The 16,834-nt window shown below is 35.5% G+C and overlaps 1 protein-coding gene across 6 annotated transcripts in view; it reads left to right on the plus strand.

Annotated features, from left to right (window-relative positions):
• LOC5564078 (motile sperm domain-containing protein 2) overlaps positions 1-16,834 on the plus strand; it is an 87,175-nt gene that overhangs the window by 4,896 nt on the left and 65,445 nt on the right. For 3 of the 6 annotated variants that reach the window (XM_021843143.1, XM_021843145.1, XM_021843144.1), the window contains exon 2: positions 9,569-10,134. In XM_021843143.1, coding sequence (XP_021698835.1) covers positions 10,035-10,134 — 100 coding nt within the window. In that variant the 5' untranslated portion in view covers positions 9,569-10,034. The remainder of the gene's footprint in view (positions 1-9,568; positions 10,135-16,834) is intronic. The other 3 variants (XM_001648353.2, XM_021843146.1, XM_021843147.1) reach the window with 1 other exon arrangement.

Genomic DNA, 16,834 nt, shown 5'->3' on the forward strand with positions numbered 1-16,834 from the left:
TTTCCCAAATGTCGTTTCCCCGAACGCCAGTTCCCAGAATGCCAGTGCCCCGAACAACTCGTTTCCCCGAATAGCCTTGTTTCCGAAAAGTTTTTAGCTCTTATAATTATCATAACTTTTGTGTTTTGAGGTGGTAACGAACCGGTCATCTAATATGCACCCTTATTCACTTGATTGGCGGTTCTTTCGACTTTCACCATCATTGGCATTTTTGGCAAGATATATTTAGCCGAGGATGACGTTCAAATCTATATTATCTTCTTCTTTTAATTGCAAATCATTCATTCTAGTTCATTCACCTATAGTCCTTAAAGACTATTCTTGCACCTGTTTGAACTGCATCACTATTCGGGGAAACGGGTCATTCGGAGAGGTGGCATTCAGGGAAATGATATTCAGCGAAACGACAGTAGAACAATTATGAAATTAATTAAGACACAATTAAGAAAATTTTTTAACAGCATTTTCCTCCTAAGATTATGGTTGGGTCTGCTGATGAACCACTTAGCCACAACACCACCTCTTTCCCCCTTCGTGATTTTTTGACCGTACAAACTTTTTGAAATTTGTATAAAATACACCCCCCCCCCTTCCATAGAAGACCAAGTGATTTATGAACGGCAGCTTAGATGGTTTGCCTTAGAAAAAGGAAGCAAACACTCGCCGTTCGAAAGATTTTTTAACTCAATTCGATTTTTTTCGCTTGAGATAGTAATGAATTTGACAAAATAATATTTTGGGTGAATTTACGAATCAATTCAGTAGGTACATTTCTTAACGACAAAAAACTAAACTACCAATTTTTTCCACTCTTTACAAACGTATAAAACCCATTCTGGGGAATGTCCTATTCTGGGGAATGTCCCATTCTGGGGAATTGATTTCTGGGAAATGTCCCATTCTGGGGAATGGGTTTCTGGGGAACGTCATTCTGGGGAATGTCGTTCTGGGGTTTGACTTTCTGGGAAATGTCCTACAACCGATTTATTGTTATGTCGTCATTAAACTACTTCATATTTAGAATTTAAGTGAATATGGAATGGTTTGGACAATACAGTCAAACCTCCTATAATGATTTTAATTAAAAAATAATAATTTAGCCAATTTTTAAACTTTGTATAGTTTTTATTGTAAATGAAGATTTGAATACTCTTAAAAATGAATGCGCACACTACTAGCAACATAGTTGCTCCATTAACAACGTTTCTTCAAGATACAAAATCAAATCATGACGAAAACTATACGCACGGTGAATGGTGCACTAGTGTGCACGGTAAATGGTGACATAGAACGGTACGAGGCGACCTTAACATGACATTTTCAAACATAATTTTTGACTAATTTTTTGTTATGCATCACTAGTTTTAGATTTTTCCCTGAATTATTATATAATTGCCCGCTACGTAGTGGTATTCTAGTACGCTTCAAATTATTTGGAATAGTTTTATATTTTTTTGAAGTGCAAATTTTTCTTAAATGCACGGTGAATGGTAGCTTGACGGTAATATCATTCTTACTATACATAATTACATCACATTTGTTTTGAGAACAGTTTTTTTCTATAAATAATCCACTTACCCCACCATGGTGGGCCAAGAAAATCATTTGGCGCAAATTTATAAGTCCTTCATACTCAATGCATAACAATCAGACAAATCGAAATAATCGATGATTTGAAGTATATTAGTCCCTCATTTGTTATCCACAGAAAAAAGTTTGAATTACATTATTCACGTTAGCTGTACATAACATTGAAGTTGACTATTGATTTTTCTGTATCCACTTACCCCACGGTACCTTACTCTTTTCAGCATTAGGTTTTTCTTCACAATTTTATATTATTTTTAATCAATTTTTTATTTTATATCATGCTTATTTTTCGATTTGCTATCATTTTATTTGTTTGTTTATAGATCAAAAAGGGCAAATTATCCATTAACTGTAGGTTGTTTGTATAGTTGCGGTAGCGCCTTTTATACTGATTCCATTGAATTAGGTACAAAACCGACATTTCCAATCTAAGTATTGTCTTGTTGGTACACTAAATAGTTGAAAGCATCGTTCGAATTGCTTCAAAATTGATGAAATATCGCACATTTTGCGTGCAGCCTTATGGCACAAGTATGTTTATAGTATTACAGTATATGAATTTTTAACTATTAATTGAAGTTGAATTGTCCATAGTAGACTGGCCCTTAAACAGAAAAGTTGTAAAACTTAACGGGGCACCCCCTAGATATGAGCCTTAGGATAAGAAAAACGCTCTCTCAAAATTTCAACTCAATTGGTTGCTCCACCAGCTGGCGCAATCGATATGAAGTTTGTATGGGATATTCGTCTCAAATATATTGAAAATTGATCCTATGTCACTGTTTCGTTCCGTATACTAATTGTTCACGTCCAAATAAGCCCAGAATGACAAACACACTAGTTGATATCCTAATGAACATAATTGCAGAAGGTTGTATCTGGATTTAATCTCATTTTCATTACTTTTTCAGTTGTTGAAAGTTAGGCTTAGATCAGCACTCCCGTACAGTCACTTATATGCATGCGACATGTGCCTCAGCTCGCCCAGTGTCATAGATGGCTATGATGCGCTTAGTGGTTACCTTCAAGCTATGTTGAAGAAATACAAGCAGTATTGCATGATATACTTCAGATGGTTAAAACACCAACTTTATTAATTTTGATCATGGTACAATCTTCTACAATATTCTTCGCTATTACATCAAGTAGTGTTTTTGACATTCTGGGTCCAATTGAACGCGATCATCAATTTTCCTGAACCAAACAGTAGATGATGTGCTGTTGCTCATATGTTTGAGCTGAAAATCTCATATTAACTTCAATTCAAATGCGCCAGCTCATGGAACGACCAAATGAGCTGAATTTTTCATAAAGGCTTCCTCTAAACCCAAGAAATAATCCTGGGGGGTGCCCCGTGGAATCATACAACTTTATTTTTCTCCCATACTGACTTGGGCCAGTCTAGTCCATAGCACCTCCACTATTGAAACATTTACCCTTACAATATACTTTTAGCGATACGTATAACTATCTATATAAATAAAAATGGAGTGGTGTTTGTATGTTTGTATGTCGAGCGTGAACGGAACTGTCGTTTAGTATGGGACGATCCAAAGCGTTTTTCAACAGCCTACTTGATGGCAAGACAAAGTTTGCCGGGCCCACTAGCGATAAAATTAGAATAAAGCATCTATATCTTAGGGGAAGCGGTAGAAAATGAATAGGGTGGTAAAATGGGCTTTACAACCTTTGATCGGATGACATTTGGTCGAATGACGTTTAGTTGAAAGCACATTTGGTCGAATGGTTTTAGAACGTTCCGTCGAATAATATTCAGTCGAATGAATCTATGACATTTGGTCGAATGATATTTAGTCGAAATTATATTTGGTCGAATGGACATTTGGTCGGAAAGAATTAAATTGCTTCAAGAATCATATGTTTGGCCATTGAAAACAGAAGGAAAGCATGTATGGTAGGTATTATTAGTGGAGATTGCATATGCTATAACAACATGATAGAGTGCAAAAAATCTGCTATGGTGTTCTGAAATTGTTTTAATAAATTTCAAGCCTTCAATATGTGACGGGTGATATTTTGGGATTGCAGTTGATCACCCAGATTCCCCACAAAATCGATTGACCCCTTGAGGTATTTTCGTTTCTTGATGTAATTTTTCTTATTCCGGCTAAATCTGCGACAAGCTGATCTCAAATTGAAGAAAGTCATCTTTTATCTTGTTCGATTAAATTAATTATCAACTTATTATCAATCGAAGTCATCGACTCCATTATCAAAACCACATGTTTTCCCAAGCAATGCAAATTAGCTGAAATCCAAAATCATTACTATAATTCATCATGAGTAGGAAAATGTAGGATGATGAAACTTTTGATGCACTTCTTCGTTTCCTAAAAGCCATGGCCATCAAAATTGCCTCCTTCAATCTACGTATAAATCATTTGCAGCCAACTTAAGATGACCAAGTACGCTGTAAAACTTGATACGTAATTAAGATTCCGAGCATTCACACTGAAGGTTCTATTTGGATAAAAATCAACAGTTATGTATAGAAAATGATTGATGATCAACAATGTTTAACATTCCAATAGATGAGTGACGACAATACTTAATAGGTTTTTTATTCCAAAGAATGATGCTATTTTGAAAGAATAATAAATTCAATAGATTATTATGTTTCCAACGTTGAGCAAAATTCTAGTATAAAACGTCCTGTCTTCCTTTTTAAAATGGCTATAAAATAAAAACATTAACAACATATATTAACCATGTTGCGTGGGTAATAGATATCATGTAGATAGTTTCAGATCATCCATTGTACAAAAAATCTAGTTCGGTTTTATATCCGTTGACCCAAACGATTTTGCGTTCAACCATTACAAAATATTCTTTGAACGAAATGACGCCAATTTTGATAATCATGACAATTTGGAAACACTTTTGACGAAGTGCACCAGAATTCAACACATTTTCCTTCTCATGGTGAATCAGATTATTGTGACCTCCAGCTAAATAACATTCCTAGGGCAAATACATAACTTTGAAACGAAGTCTATGATGACGATCGAAACCGATTGGTAATAAGTTTATAATTGATTCAATAAAAAGATACAAAATGTCACAGTGTGATAATCTGAAAAAAAAATCCTATTAAACTAATTGTCATATGCGTCGTAAAGCAATTAAATTATTTTCGACAAAATGTCCTTTCGTCCAAACGTACTTTTGACTAAACATCATTCGACCATACGTCATTCGACTAAATGTCATATATTCGCAAAATGATTCTAATAAATTTTTGTCACGCATTGACGATTTAGAGCATAAATTAAAGTCACATACAAACAGACGTAACATTTAGAACACCTTTCTTCAAAATCCATCGCCCATTCCACACCGTCATTATCTGATGAGCATGTTGCATGAAACATTGTTTCGAGCAACAAGACCTGCAGAAGGCGCAAGGGAGAAACTTCAAACATGCCTCCGGTTGTGAGATTTACAACAAAGCGTATTTCAAATGATCTTCGAATGTTTGGTCTATGCTAGAGTGTCCGGGTTGATACAGGGGCCAACTGTAGTGAAAACATCAACGAACACTAAGATTTCAGAAAACCACGCTTGAAAGTTAAAACTGATGTAATTTAAAGCTCAGAGACCTTGATGTTTTTCGGTGAAATAAATATCTTTATGATACGATGCCAAATCTGGCAACCTTAGTTTTTTTTTTGTTTGAATGGGTTACAATTATTTATCCAGCTTTTTACGCTGGCTATAAAACTGCGAGGGGTGAAGAGCCTCTGTACGTGCCATAAATTATTTTGTTCTTTTGACTTTTACTGTGCGCCGTGTGTTGGTGCTGTCTCGCTCGCTCTCACGGGCAACTTGAAAATAGGGCGCACAGTAAAAGTCAAACGGTTTATAGGATGCAAAGGCTCATTCGATTTTGACATATATTTCCAACACATGTAGCATGATCTTAGTAGGCAATAATTTTAAATTGTCGATTGAGCTGTCAATAACTTTCACACTTTCAACCATTTCGGTATCATTTTCTTAACTCCATCGGTAGCTCATACGCAATGTTCATATCAACAGCAATCATTTTACAGACACAATTGAAGACAATTCTTCTCACATGCTTCCACCAAACCTAAAATAATAGAAACATTAATGTATAATAGTAAAATAGGAAGAATTTCGATTTCCTCTCAAACCCAGCAAACAACAAAAAATAAATGTGTGATATATTGCGGCGCTTATATTAAATCCACATCCAGCGGCGGCGGTAACGCGCAGAAGATATGCGCGCAATTCAAACGCAACGTCAAAATTCAAGTCGGCTTGGATTTTTTCGTTCTTCAAGGACGCAAATGTTTCAAATTTGCTAAATCTGAAACATTTGGTGATTTTCATTATCACTGCGACGGTACAAAATCGAGTACTAATTTGAATTTTCACTTCCACTTCTAGTGCCTCATAGTAGCAGAATATCAGAATAGTCTAACATACAGAACGTAATCCTGAACCAAACAAAGAACGTTGCTAAACACATTGGTTTTCTAGCTCTTTTGCATCGTGAGATATAAGATTGAAATATTTGGTATGCAGCTCATATCCCTTGGTCTAACGCATAATTTTACCGAAAACACCAGTCTTGAATCTGATCTGCATAGCCCAATAGAAAAAAAAAAGTTTTCAAAGCTTACTAGCGCTTTCTAGTGGACAAATAACTAACCAAGCATGCAGCACATAGTTAACTTAACATTACGAGAAACTTTGTCGAAAACATAGATCCTCTAGTTGTTCTGCATCTTGAGATATATGAGATTGAAACACTAGCGCCTTTTAGTTGTAGAGTTTTAAACCTTGAACCAATTAGTTACTTTGCTGAAGACATCAATTTTCCCTATTATCAGAATATAGAACAAGCTTAAGATCTAATTATCTAACTAAAAGTACGTCAGTCGTTTAAGGGAATAGGGTAACGACTGTTTATTTCGTTCTTTAACGCTACAGTTGGCGCCAGCAGCAAAAAGAACAGACAACAACCTTTCGAACATTCAGTTTCTCTCACTGACCGCCGAGCGGCGACACTGATGTTTATATTCCACTCACTGATCGCGCGACGCTGGATTCTTAAATTTCTCAAACTTCCAACACAAGCGCTTGGAAGAATGGTAGTCGAGAACTGTACGTTTCGACAATTTTGGAAAATAAAAATCAAGAAATTTTGGAAAATAGAAATCAAGTGTAATGTTAGTACATAACTTTTTGTGTTTACGAGCCTCTGTACGTGCCATAAATTATTTTGTTCTTTTGACTTTTACTGTGCGCCGTGTGTTGGTGTTGTCTCGCTCTCTCTCACGGGCAACTTGGAAACAGGGCGCACAGTAAAAGTCAAACGTTTTATAGCATGAATAGGCTCATAGTTCATTTTCCATGGTGCTTTCTTTGCTTCATGATTTCGTTTTTACTACCACTGAAAAAGAGCCATCTATTGCTCTTTCAGTTTTGAATATCACCCTATTAGAAAATATGTAATGTCTTCTGAGCTAGCGCCATCATTCGGTAGATTTCCTAAATCCACAATGGTCGGGAACAAAAAGAGTTTGGCCAAAACTAATTTTATTGCCCTAATCGAAGAAATATGTAACCTGAAATTTGTATGTGGTGGTTTTATTGTTTTCGAAGGGACTATTCATAGATTACGTAACATGTTTCAAATATGTTTCTTAAAACGCGTTTCAATTACAAAAGCAATCAAATTTGGTTGTACGCACAAATTTTGTTTGTATAAAGAGTATAAAGAGTGGATGAATATTTTTATATGAACATAGTTTGAAAATTATCTTCAAAATATGTGTAAAATATTGAATTATTCAAATAGCTCTAAGTGGAAAATCAGCAAATTTCTGCAAAAAAAAATTAAACGTTTCTAGTAAGACCTAAGAATGATTTCGATGCGGCGCGGCGGTGACATGAAGCGACAAAAGTTGTTTTTCAAGTTAAAATCATCAAAATTACTTAAGTGTAATATTGAATAACACTAAAACTTCAACTAAACATTTTCTTCCATTCTCATGTTCAATAAAAATGTTGAACTAGGTTTTTAGATTGTGCATAACATTAGGGAAGTATTGCATTCCTAAAATATGAATTTTGTAATTTACTGTACTATCCTATTTTTCATTTTTGACTTCAGCCAGAAATTTAAATTTTAAAATGATAAAAACACATAAACGTGCTTATTCTGCGCGGCGCGTGAGGTGAGACGAGTCGAATGAGGTGACAATTGTCGACTCGCTCCCATTTGATTAACATTAGTCGTCTCACGTCACTCGCGGTGAGAGCAAGTCGTCTCGATTCACACGCCGCGCAGAATAAGCACGAAAAATTTCAAAATCATTTTTGGTATTTTTGGCCGCCTCTTAATATGGAGCCCGACCATTGTACAATGTGTAACGAAGCCCCTCCCCATGTAGCAAACCTTTATCGAAAAAAGTATTGTTTTGTATACAAATGTTTCTGGCTGATGAGTTATAAGAGTCCAAAGTTTCTAAATTTTGCGTTTATGGACCTTTTTCGCAATAACCCCTTCCCAAATTGAATCAACTCCCTTTAGATTTCTTCTATATATATTTAAGTACACTTAATTAAATTGGCAAACAGCAGAAAATCGAAAATCTGTTTCGATTTTACGAAGTTATCAAGAATTGAACTTGAGTTCAATTTGACCCCAAGTCACAGACAATTTTTCGGCACAGACAGTAGGTCAATATTCACTTCTGAGAGAGAGAGAGGTATTAGTGCCGATATCGTTTGTTATCAGTATAAAGTCCACGCGGTCGGAGTTTGTCGTTCAATCAAACCTAATGTGAACGAACCTAGCAGAGCAGTGCTGTCAGAGTGCGTGGTGAACGTTTCTGGAATAGAAATATTAGTAATAGAACGCTAGTGGCGCTATTGTCACAAAACTGATGTTAATTATTATTACCTTAAATTATGGTTTTTCATTGTTTGTTCAATGCCTTGTCGTTGTTCATGCTTTTATAATAAATTTGACACTTTGATGCCCGGTACTCACGCTGTCAGTTCGTGGCAAACTAGATGTTGGTAACACGAACAGCAGCGACATTAGCATTCTTAGGTTAATGCTTCTACTGTTTCTGGGCAGTTGTTTGTCGTGGTGTCGAGTGGGTTTCCAAGGTCCAAACGCCATTATAGATAGTCCCCTCGATATTGACCTTCAAGGCTTGTCGCAGCTTCACCACAAGATGATGGAGTATAGCCAGCGGAGAGAACAAAACTATAACCCTCGATTGCTGTTTCTCGACCAACTTGTGGCATTCAGCGGCGATGCTCACTGCGGAGCTCGAGCTAAAGCCTGCATTGGTTTACTCAGTGGATGGTGTTTGGATTTGATGCTTTCAACCAAGCTTATGCTTGTGGGATGGATGTGTACACGGGTTATGGACAAAAGGTCGAAAGACAAAACGTCGAAAGGACAAAAGGTCGAAAGACAAAAGGTCGAAAGAACAAAAGGTCGAAAGTGATTTGCTTGGTGGGAAATTTTTCCTTCTTTGAAAAAAGATTTTCGACCTTTTGTCCCTTCTTTTTTGTTCTTCGACCTTTTGTCCTTTCGACCTTTTGTCTTTCGACCTTTTGTCCTTTCGACCTTTTGTCTTTCGACCTTTTGTCATAGATTCCAGCAAACGATATAACTTTTGAAAAATCGAACGTTACCGATAGCACTGCTGATAAGAAACTCCATCAAAGCCTAACCAGGTGCTATAGATATCAACATTTTTTTTTATCTTAGCCAACCCAGGTGTTCAATTGCTAACAGGTCTAACTGAGGTCTACAATCAGGTGTTACATGTGTAACCAGTAATCCCTACATACGAAAATACCAAACATCATATACATTATCGCCACATCCACACATAATCGTTTTCCAGTCGTTTTCACCTACCACAGAGTGGAAAGACACTCTGTAACCGAAAATTTCCTCTAGCCAAACACTCGCTGCACTACAGCGCAAGATATAGAAGCCCAGACTGTAGTAAAACTGTTTCTCATCGTTACAATACTTTGAAGGTTGTTCGGAGCATCGCAAAAAAGGCAATCTTTAACAGCATAGGAGAGTTTATTGTGATTCTGCTCAAACGAATGACGAAGTGGGAGAAAAACGCCTGACACGCAAAGTCTCGTTAAGCAAACAGAAGCAATCTTACGAAAAGTGCAATAGCATCGAAAGTGAAAGCAAGAAAAAATATTAGTGATAAGCGAAAAATGCGAAAAATGTGCCAACCAAGCTGCCAAAATAGAATCAGAGAAAGTGCTTAAATTAAGGTTTCAGAAGATTTTCTTCGTTTTTCTTGCTGGGAAAAGAAGAGAGAAGATTCATGTATACAAGTGCATAACGAACCTGCTGTGAAAATCATCCCACCCATTCTGACGGTTATCAACGTGCTTCCAAGATGACCCTGCCAGACACACTAAATCCCGGCCCGGAGGTCGTCGATCAGCTGCGGCAGATGTTTAAGCAAAAAATGGAGCAACATGCAGCGAAAATCCCTCGTAAGTATGCAACTGGCTTGCTGTAGCGATATGTGGTCTAGCACCGGGAACGAGTGCATTATCTCACGAGGTTCACGCCTCCTCCTCTCCATACGTTATGATGATGTTCACGGTGAGAGATAAGAAGTTGATTGTTACAACCGAACGAAAGGCAGTGTTATTATGAGGTCAAAGTACATTGTGGAATAATTGCTACTGGAATTCAGCTTAACGTAATCATATGGATACGACAAATGCATTTTTATAATAATATTAGGAGTATAGATTAAAAAGTTTTAAAGAGTATACATCGACAAGTTTTGAACTTATCGCATCCCGCTTAAAATATTTTTTAAGTTAGTTTATAAGTATCACTTCGAACCTGAAATTTATTGCTTATATCTAGGTGTTCAGTGTTAGGCAACGCTATCATCCTAATATTGTAAAACTAAATTGAGTAGCAGTTCAGATCTGGTGACACTAAATTCGCCTGTAGAAAACAATCGTTATTTAATGATTTTATTAATAACTTTATTCAACATTTGTTCCAATGTTTAAACATAGAATATTCCATGTATTTTTTTTAAATTGCTTTATTTGTATAATTCCAAACATTCATTTCTTATATCTAAGTATTCTGTGTTATTATTTATTTTATTTATTTATTGCTCTAATATATGTAACGTAAGACTCATGTCTTTTTTATGCTACACAAAGTAGTTTACTGTAGAAGAAAGCGCCGTTTGCAAGAGTTATTGAGAATAACTAAATAATTTCTACTAATACATTTACAATTAAAATTATTTGAAGTGCTCTTCACATCCTCTCTTAAAAGCTAAGTATGATTTATCATTTGAAAGGTTTATAGGCAATGAATTCCAATGTACTACACCTCGCACAAAAAATGAATTCCCGTACTTATTTGTATGATATCGTGGTAAAATATATTTTTTTATAACGAGTGCTTCTCGCAAGTTGTAGCTTGCTGTATAAATAATCTGGTTGTTTTGAGCTACACAGCTTGTGTAAAAATAGACAACAACGGAGTTTACTGAAATTTTCTAAGCGACAACCTATGAGTAAGTGGTGTAAATGAGAAACGCTGGAATATCTATTTCAACTGAAAATATAGCGAATAAATGTATTCAATGCTACTTTTAATTTATTGAAGGTAAGCAATAAGACAGAATCTAGCAGAAAATCACAAGCTAAAAAATAGGGAAAAATTAGGCTTTTGAACAATTTTAATTTTGTCCTGCTTGGCAAGAATGATGCACATTTCGATAACGTTCTTAAACAGGCATAAATTTTACCACATTGTGACAAAATATAACTATCCCATTCTAAATTTGATTCAATTCGGATGCCTAAACTAGTAGCATGTTCAACGAACTCGATAACTTCATTATTGAGTTTCAAAAATGGCTTCAACGAGTTCAGGAAGGCACAATTTGAAATGAAGAGAGCCTTAGTTTTCCGAGTGTTCAATGTTAGCTTGTTTTTGCGAGACCAATCATCAATCCGTTGCAAATCATCATTGATATCTTGCGAAATTTTTGTCGAACAACACAGCAATGGAGTGTGCATTAATTATCTTAGCTACGCCACTTCCAACGATTACCTATTCCCCCTCAATGAAACGGTTGGTACGGTTGTCCCCGTTTCCTCTCTTGTAAATTTGAAAAGTTTTCGCTCATCATGTTATTCATTCGTGAATAACCTGATGGTCGTGAATTTTTTAATTATCTTCAAACCCAAGTCTGCACAGTAGGCCTGGCCATTTTAACATTTGTATCATATTATCGATATGCTGCAAATATTAATGTCGACAAGAAAATACAAGAATTATTTCTAGTATTTCAATACTGGCTGTGCAAGCGCTTAGTTAGATAGATGGAAATAAGGGTATAGAGACATTTAACATATTTGTTAGCTTTAGCTTGAATGCCCTCAATGTGATTTTTGAAAGTTAAATTCTTATCTAGCATGAGCCCTAGATACTTAACTTCATCTGACCAATTTATTGGAACCCCTTTCATCGTGACAACGTGTCAAATAAAGAGCTTTTGGTTCATGTGGGAATATTATTAGTTGAATTTTGAAAGCATTAGGAGAAATCTTCTATTTTTGCAAGTATGAAGAATTATTATCCAAACTTTTTTTCAATTGACTACAGATGACATGCATACGTTGTCCTTTGGCGGAGAGGCTTGTGTCATCCGCAAACAAGGATTTTTGACATCCCTGAGGTAACTCAGGTAAGTCAGATGAGCAATTCTCGCTGAAACCAGGCCGCCATCGGCACCCATCTTTAGAATTACAATTTAATGTCACTGATCACTAGTTTTTAATAAAACTTAAGGGTGGTCTTTTCTGTTTTCTCAAATTGGTGGACCCCTCGTACGCCAGCTAGCTAAACAGTTTGCGAAAAAGCCCATTTTTTGATAAATATAGGGTATTTCTTCACGTGATATGTCTCATATTTTGCTTGGAACACATAGCAAACATAGTGGCATCGTATAGAGAAAGGATATAGCTTTCATTTAAAGTTAAAAAATTTTGGCAGCCATTTTGAATTTGGCCGCCATCTTGAATTTTGTTAGAAAAATCGTTTTTTCACTATTAGCGCACCGCTCGTTTTGAATTCTGAGATCACCATCAGAAAGCTGAGGAAAAATTGCGTAAGATAGGCTACAGAAACTAGGTGAGCAATGGTATTTACCCTATGAAATGAACGATTTTCTAAATCATGTTCTACGATTTTGACGTATATGGCGAGTGCAATCAATGAAAACATTATTTATTGTACAACAAAGAAAAAAGTTTTCAATCGTTGGTGTTTTATTCGAGTCAAGTGAAGAATAAGAATATTATTTTGAGTGAAATAATCTGGCGGCCATCTTGGATTTTGACGCCATCTTGGTTTTAAGTAGTAGAATGAACTCTTTTTAATGAATGTTCGAACCCTCTGAGCAGAATCTCAAATAGAGAAACTTAAAAGTAGATGGAGTACCGTGTACCTTTTAATTCCGCTCCTAAATGCTTATCTTTGACAGATACGTGAATTTCGACTACCACTTGCAGTCTTATTCAGTGTCACTTACTCGTATCCACTGGATCCAGTGGATACGAGTAACTGACAATGAAGAAGACTGCAAGTGGTAGTCGAAATTCGCGTATCTGTCAAAGATAAGCATTTAGGAGCGGAATTAATAGGTACACGGTACTCCATCTACTTTTAAGTTTCTCTAGTAGAATGAGTTTTCACCTTGATAGCACTCATCATGTTGAATTTCAATGCTACCGTTACACTTACTCTTCTTCTTGTTCTTTTTTTGCTGACATTACGTCCCTACTGGAACAGAGCCAGCCCCTCAGCTTAACTAGCTTCAAAAACAAATTATCATCATTTTTAACGCTTATTTGCTACCTGAATGATTATTCTGCATATCTTCAATTTGAAAAACAGCATTAATTCTTTCATTTATTTGATCTAAAACCTATGATCGAAATGAACAATAAGTTGAACAGCTGAGATTAGATAAGAAATAAAGAATCTGATGGTTTTTTTTAACGGAGGCCTTATAATTAAATTAATTGACATGGTAAAAATCATTCAACTGCTAAAAACTAAGATGGCGTCTGAATCCAAGATGGCCACCATGTTTCCCAACCTCATGATGATACACCTGCGTTTCGGCGTTAAGTCCACATTAGATCAAAGCCTGATTCTCATCTTTCAATTACGCTATTTTTCACATGTATGTTGGGCGGTAGTAAAAACTATACTATATGGTTCAGAAAATCAAGGATTTTTTTTTTGCTTAAAAATTTAAGATTTCTATTCTTAATTAATGCACTTTTGGCAATGTTTTACGTTAAAACTACAGATATTACCACAAAACCTACTAATGTCCAAACGCGCAATTTATAAACTTCATTCAATGACAAAAATGCATATGGTAAAAAAATGTTTGTTTATTTCAATCAATGTTTTGGGACGGTTTTTATTCAATAAATTTATTTATTCATTATTACTGAATTCAAAAAAAAAGATTTGTCGAAGAATTATTCTGACATTATAAATCGCATTATAAAAGAAAATTTCTATTTCATAACCTGTATTTATAACTAATAAAGCTGAGTATCAGACTCGGTTCCGGTTGGGACGTAACGTCAGAAAAATAAAAGTAATAAGAAGAAGAGTATACGTAACCTTGTTTTATTGGTAGCCTCTGAATTCGACATGCAATATGTGCTATCAAGGTGAAAAATTCATTCTACTAACTAAAACGTCAAAATCCAAGATGGCCGATAGATTTTTTCACTCAAAATAATACTCTTATTCTTCACTCGACTCGAATAAAACACCAACGATTGAAAACTTGTTTCTTTGTTGTACAAAAAATAATGTTTTCATGGATTGCACTCGCCATATACGTCAAAATCGTAGAACATGATTTAGAAAATCGTTCATTTCATAGGGTAAATACCATTGCTCACCTAGTTTCTGTAGCCTATCTTACGCAATTTTTCCTCAGCTTTCTGATGGTGATCTCAGAATTCAAAACGAGCGGTGCGCCAATGGTGAAAAAACAATTTATCTAACAAAATTCAAGATAGCGGCCAAATTCAAAATGGCCGCCAATTTTTTTTAACTTTAAATGAAAGCTATATCCTTTCTATATACGATGCCACTATGTTTGCTATGTGTTCCAAGCGAAATATGAGACATATCACGTGAAGAAATACCCTATATTTATCAAAAAATGGGCTTTTTCGCAAACTGTTTAGCTAGCTGGCGTACGAGGGGTCTACCAATTTGAGAAAACAGAAAGGACCACCCTTAAGTTTTATCGAAAACTAGCGATCAGTGACATAAAATTGGAATTCTAAAGATGGGTGCCGATGGCGGCCTGGTTTCAGCGAGAATTGCTCAGATGTGAAAATATTGTATAATATTGGTCCCAAAATGCTGCCTTGAGGGACACCAGCTCTTAGGGATGGTACACAAATTATGTCACGCTAAATTTCAACTTTTTCGAACCACCCCCCCCCCCCCCACCCCCTTTGTCACACTTTTTGTTTGAGTCCTGCGAAAATTTTGTAAGGCTTGTCACGCTTGGCTCGACCCCCCCCCCTTGGAGCGTGACGTAATTTGTGCATGATCCCTTACAGGAAGTCTTTCAGACCTGGAGTTCTGATAATTAACCTGAAGTGTACGATTTGACAGATAACTTTGAATTATTCTAACAATGTATGTTGGAAAATTAAAGTTTTTTTAATTTTAAGATCATACCTTCATGCAAAACACTGTCGAATGCTTTTTCTATGTCTAGAAGAGCAAGACCAGTAGAATAGCCTTCAGATTTGTAGTTGAATGTCTATGGCGGAATCCAAACTGTTCATTGGCAAAAGCTGAATTTTCGTTGATGTGGGCCATCATTCTGTTCAAAATGATATTTTTAAAAAGTTTACTGATGGAGGAAAGCAAACTGATTGGACGATAGCTAGAAGCTTCTGCAAGATTTTTGTCTGGTTTTAAAATTGGTACAACCTTAGCATTTTTCCATTTGTCAGGAAAATATGCTAATTGAAAACATTTGTTAAATATATTTACTAAAAATGATAATGAAAATTCAATCATCGCCAGGAGCTTTCATATTTTTGAATTTTTTAATAACAGTTCTCACTTCTTCTAAATCAGCCTCCCAGAAATTTTCGAAAACGTTCTCTTGAGTGAGAATATTTTCGAAGTCCTGAGTAACTTGATTTTCAATTGGACTGGTAAGTCCTAAATTAAAATTGTGAGCGCTTTCAAACTGCATAGCAAATTTTTGGATTCTGAGGTTTTTTTTTCAAAATTTTAGATAATTTCCAAAAGGGCTTTGAGCCAGGATTCAATTCAGAAACCTTATTTTCAAATTTGTTGTTTCTTAATATGTGCAAAACGTTTCTTGATTTCTTTCTGCAAATCCTGCCATATAATTTTCATAGCAGGATCGCGAGTCCGTTGAAATTGCCTTCTCCTCACGTTTTTAAGACGGATCAAGAGTTTAAGATCATCGTCTATAATCACGGATTCAAATTTTACTTCACATTTTGAAATTGCAATGCTCCTGGCTTCAACAATGGAATTTGTTAAAGTTTCAAGAGCATTGTCAATATCAAGTTTAGTTTGTAATTAAATGTTAACATCGAGATTAGAGTCAATATACGTTTCATATATATTCCAGTCGGCTCGAAAATAATTGAAAGTGGGGCTGATAGGATAGAGAATCGCTTCATGGGGTATTTGAAATGTATCAGGGACATGATCAAAATCAAAATCAGTATGAGTAAATAATTGGCTACAAAGATGACTAGAGTCGGTTAAGACCAAATCAATCGTAGATGGGTTTCTAGAACAGGAAAAACATGTAGGGCTATCAGGGTATTGAATTGAGAAATATCCTGAAGAGCACTCATCAAATAAAATTCTGCCGTTGGAATTACTTTGAGAATTATTCCATGACCGATGTTTGGCATTTATTTATTTCATGTCGTCTATCAGAAATAGACCATTTTATTACAATTTTGAACTTAATATTATATAGTTTAAAAACTTTATTTTCTTAATCTAGTTCGAATTTTGATATGACATAAATTTTCGTTTTAGTTTCGATTTCGTCATAGTGAAGTCAATGGTTTCGCAATGTTTATTGTAAACAGACATTATTTG

The sequence above is a fragment of the Aedes aegypti genome, chromosome 2, assembly GCF_002204515.2.
Source record: "Aedes aegypti strain LVP_AGWG chromosome 2, AaegL5.0 Primary Assembly, whole genome shotgun sequence".
NCBI lineage: Eukaryota > Metazoa > Arthropoda > Insecta > Diptera > Culicidae > Aedes > Aedes aegypti.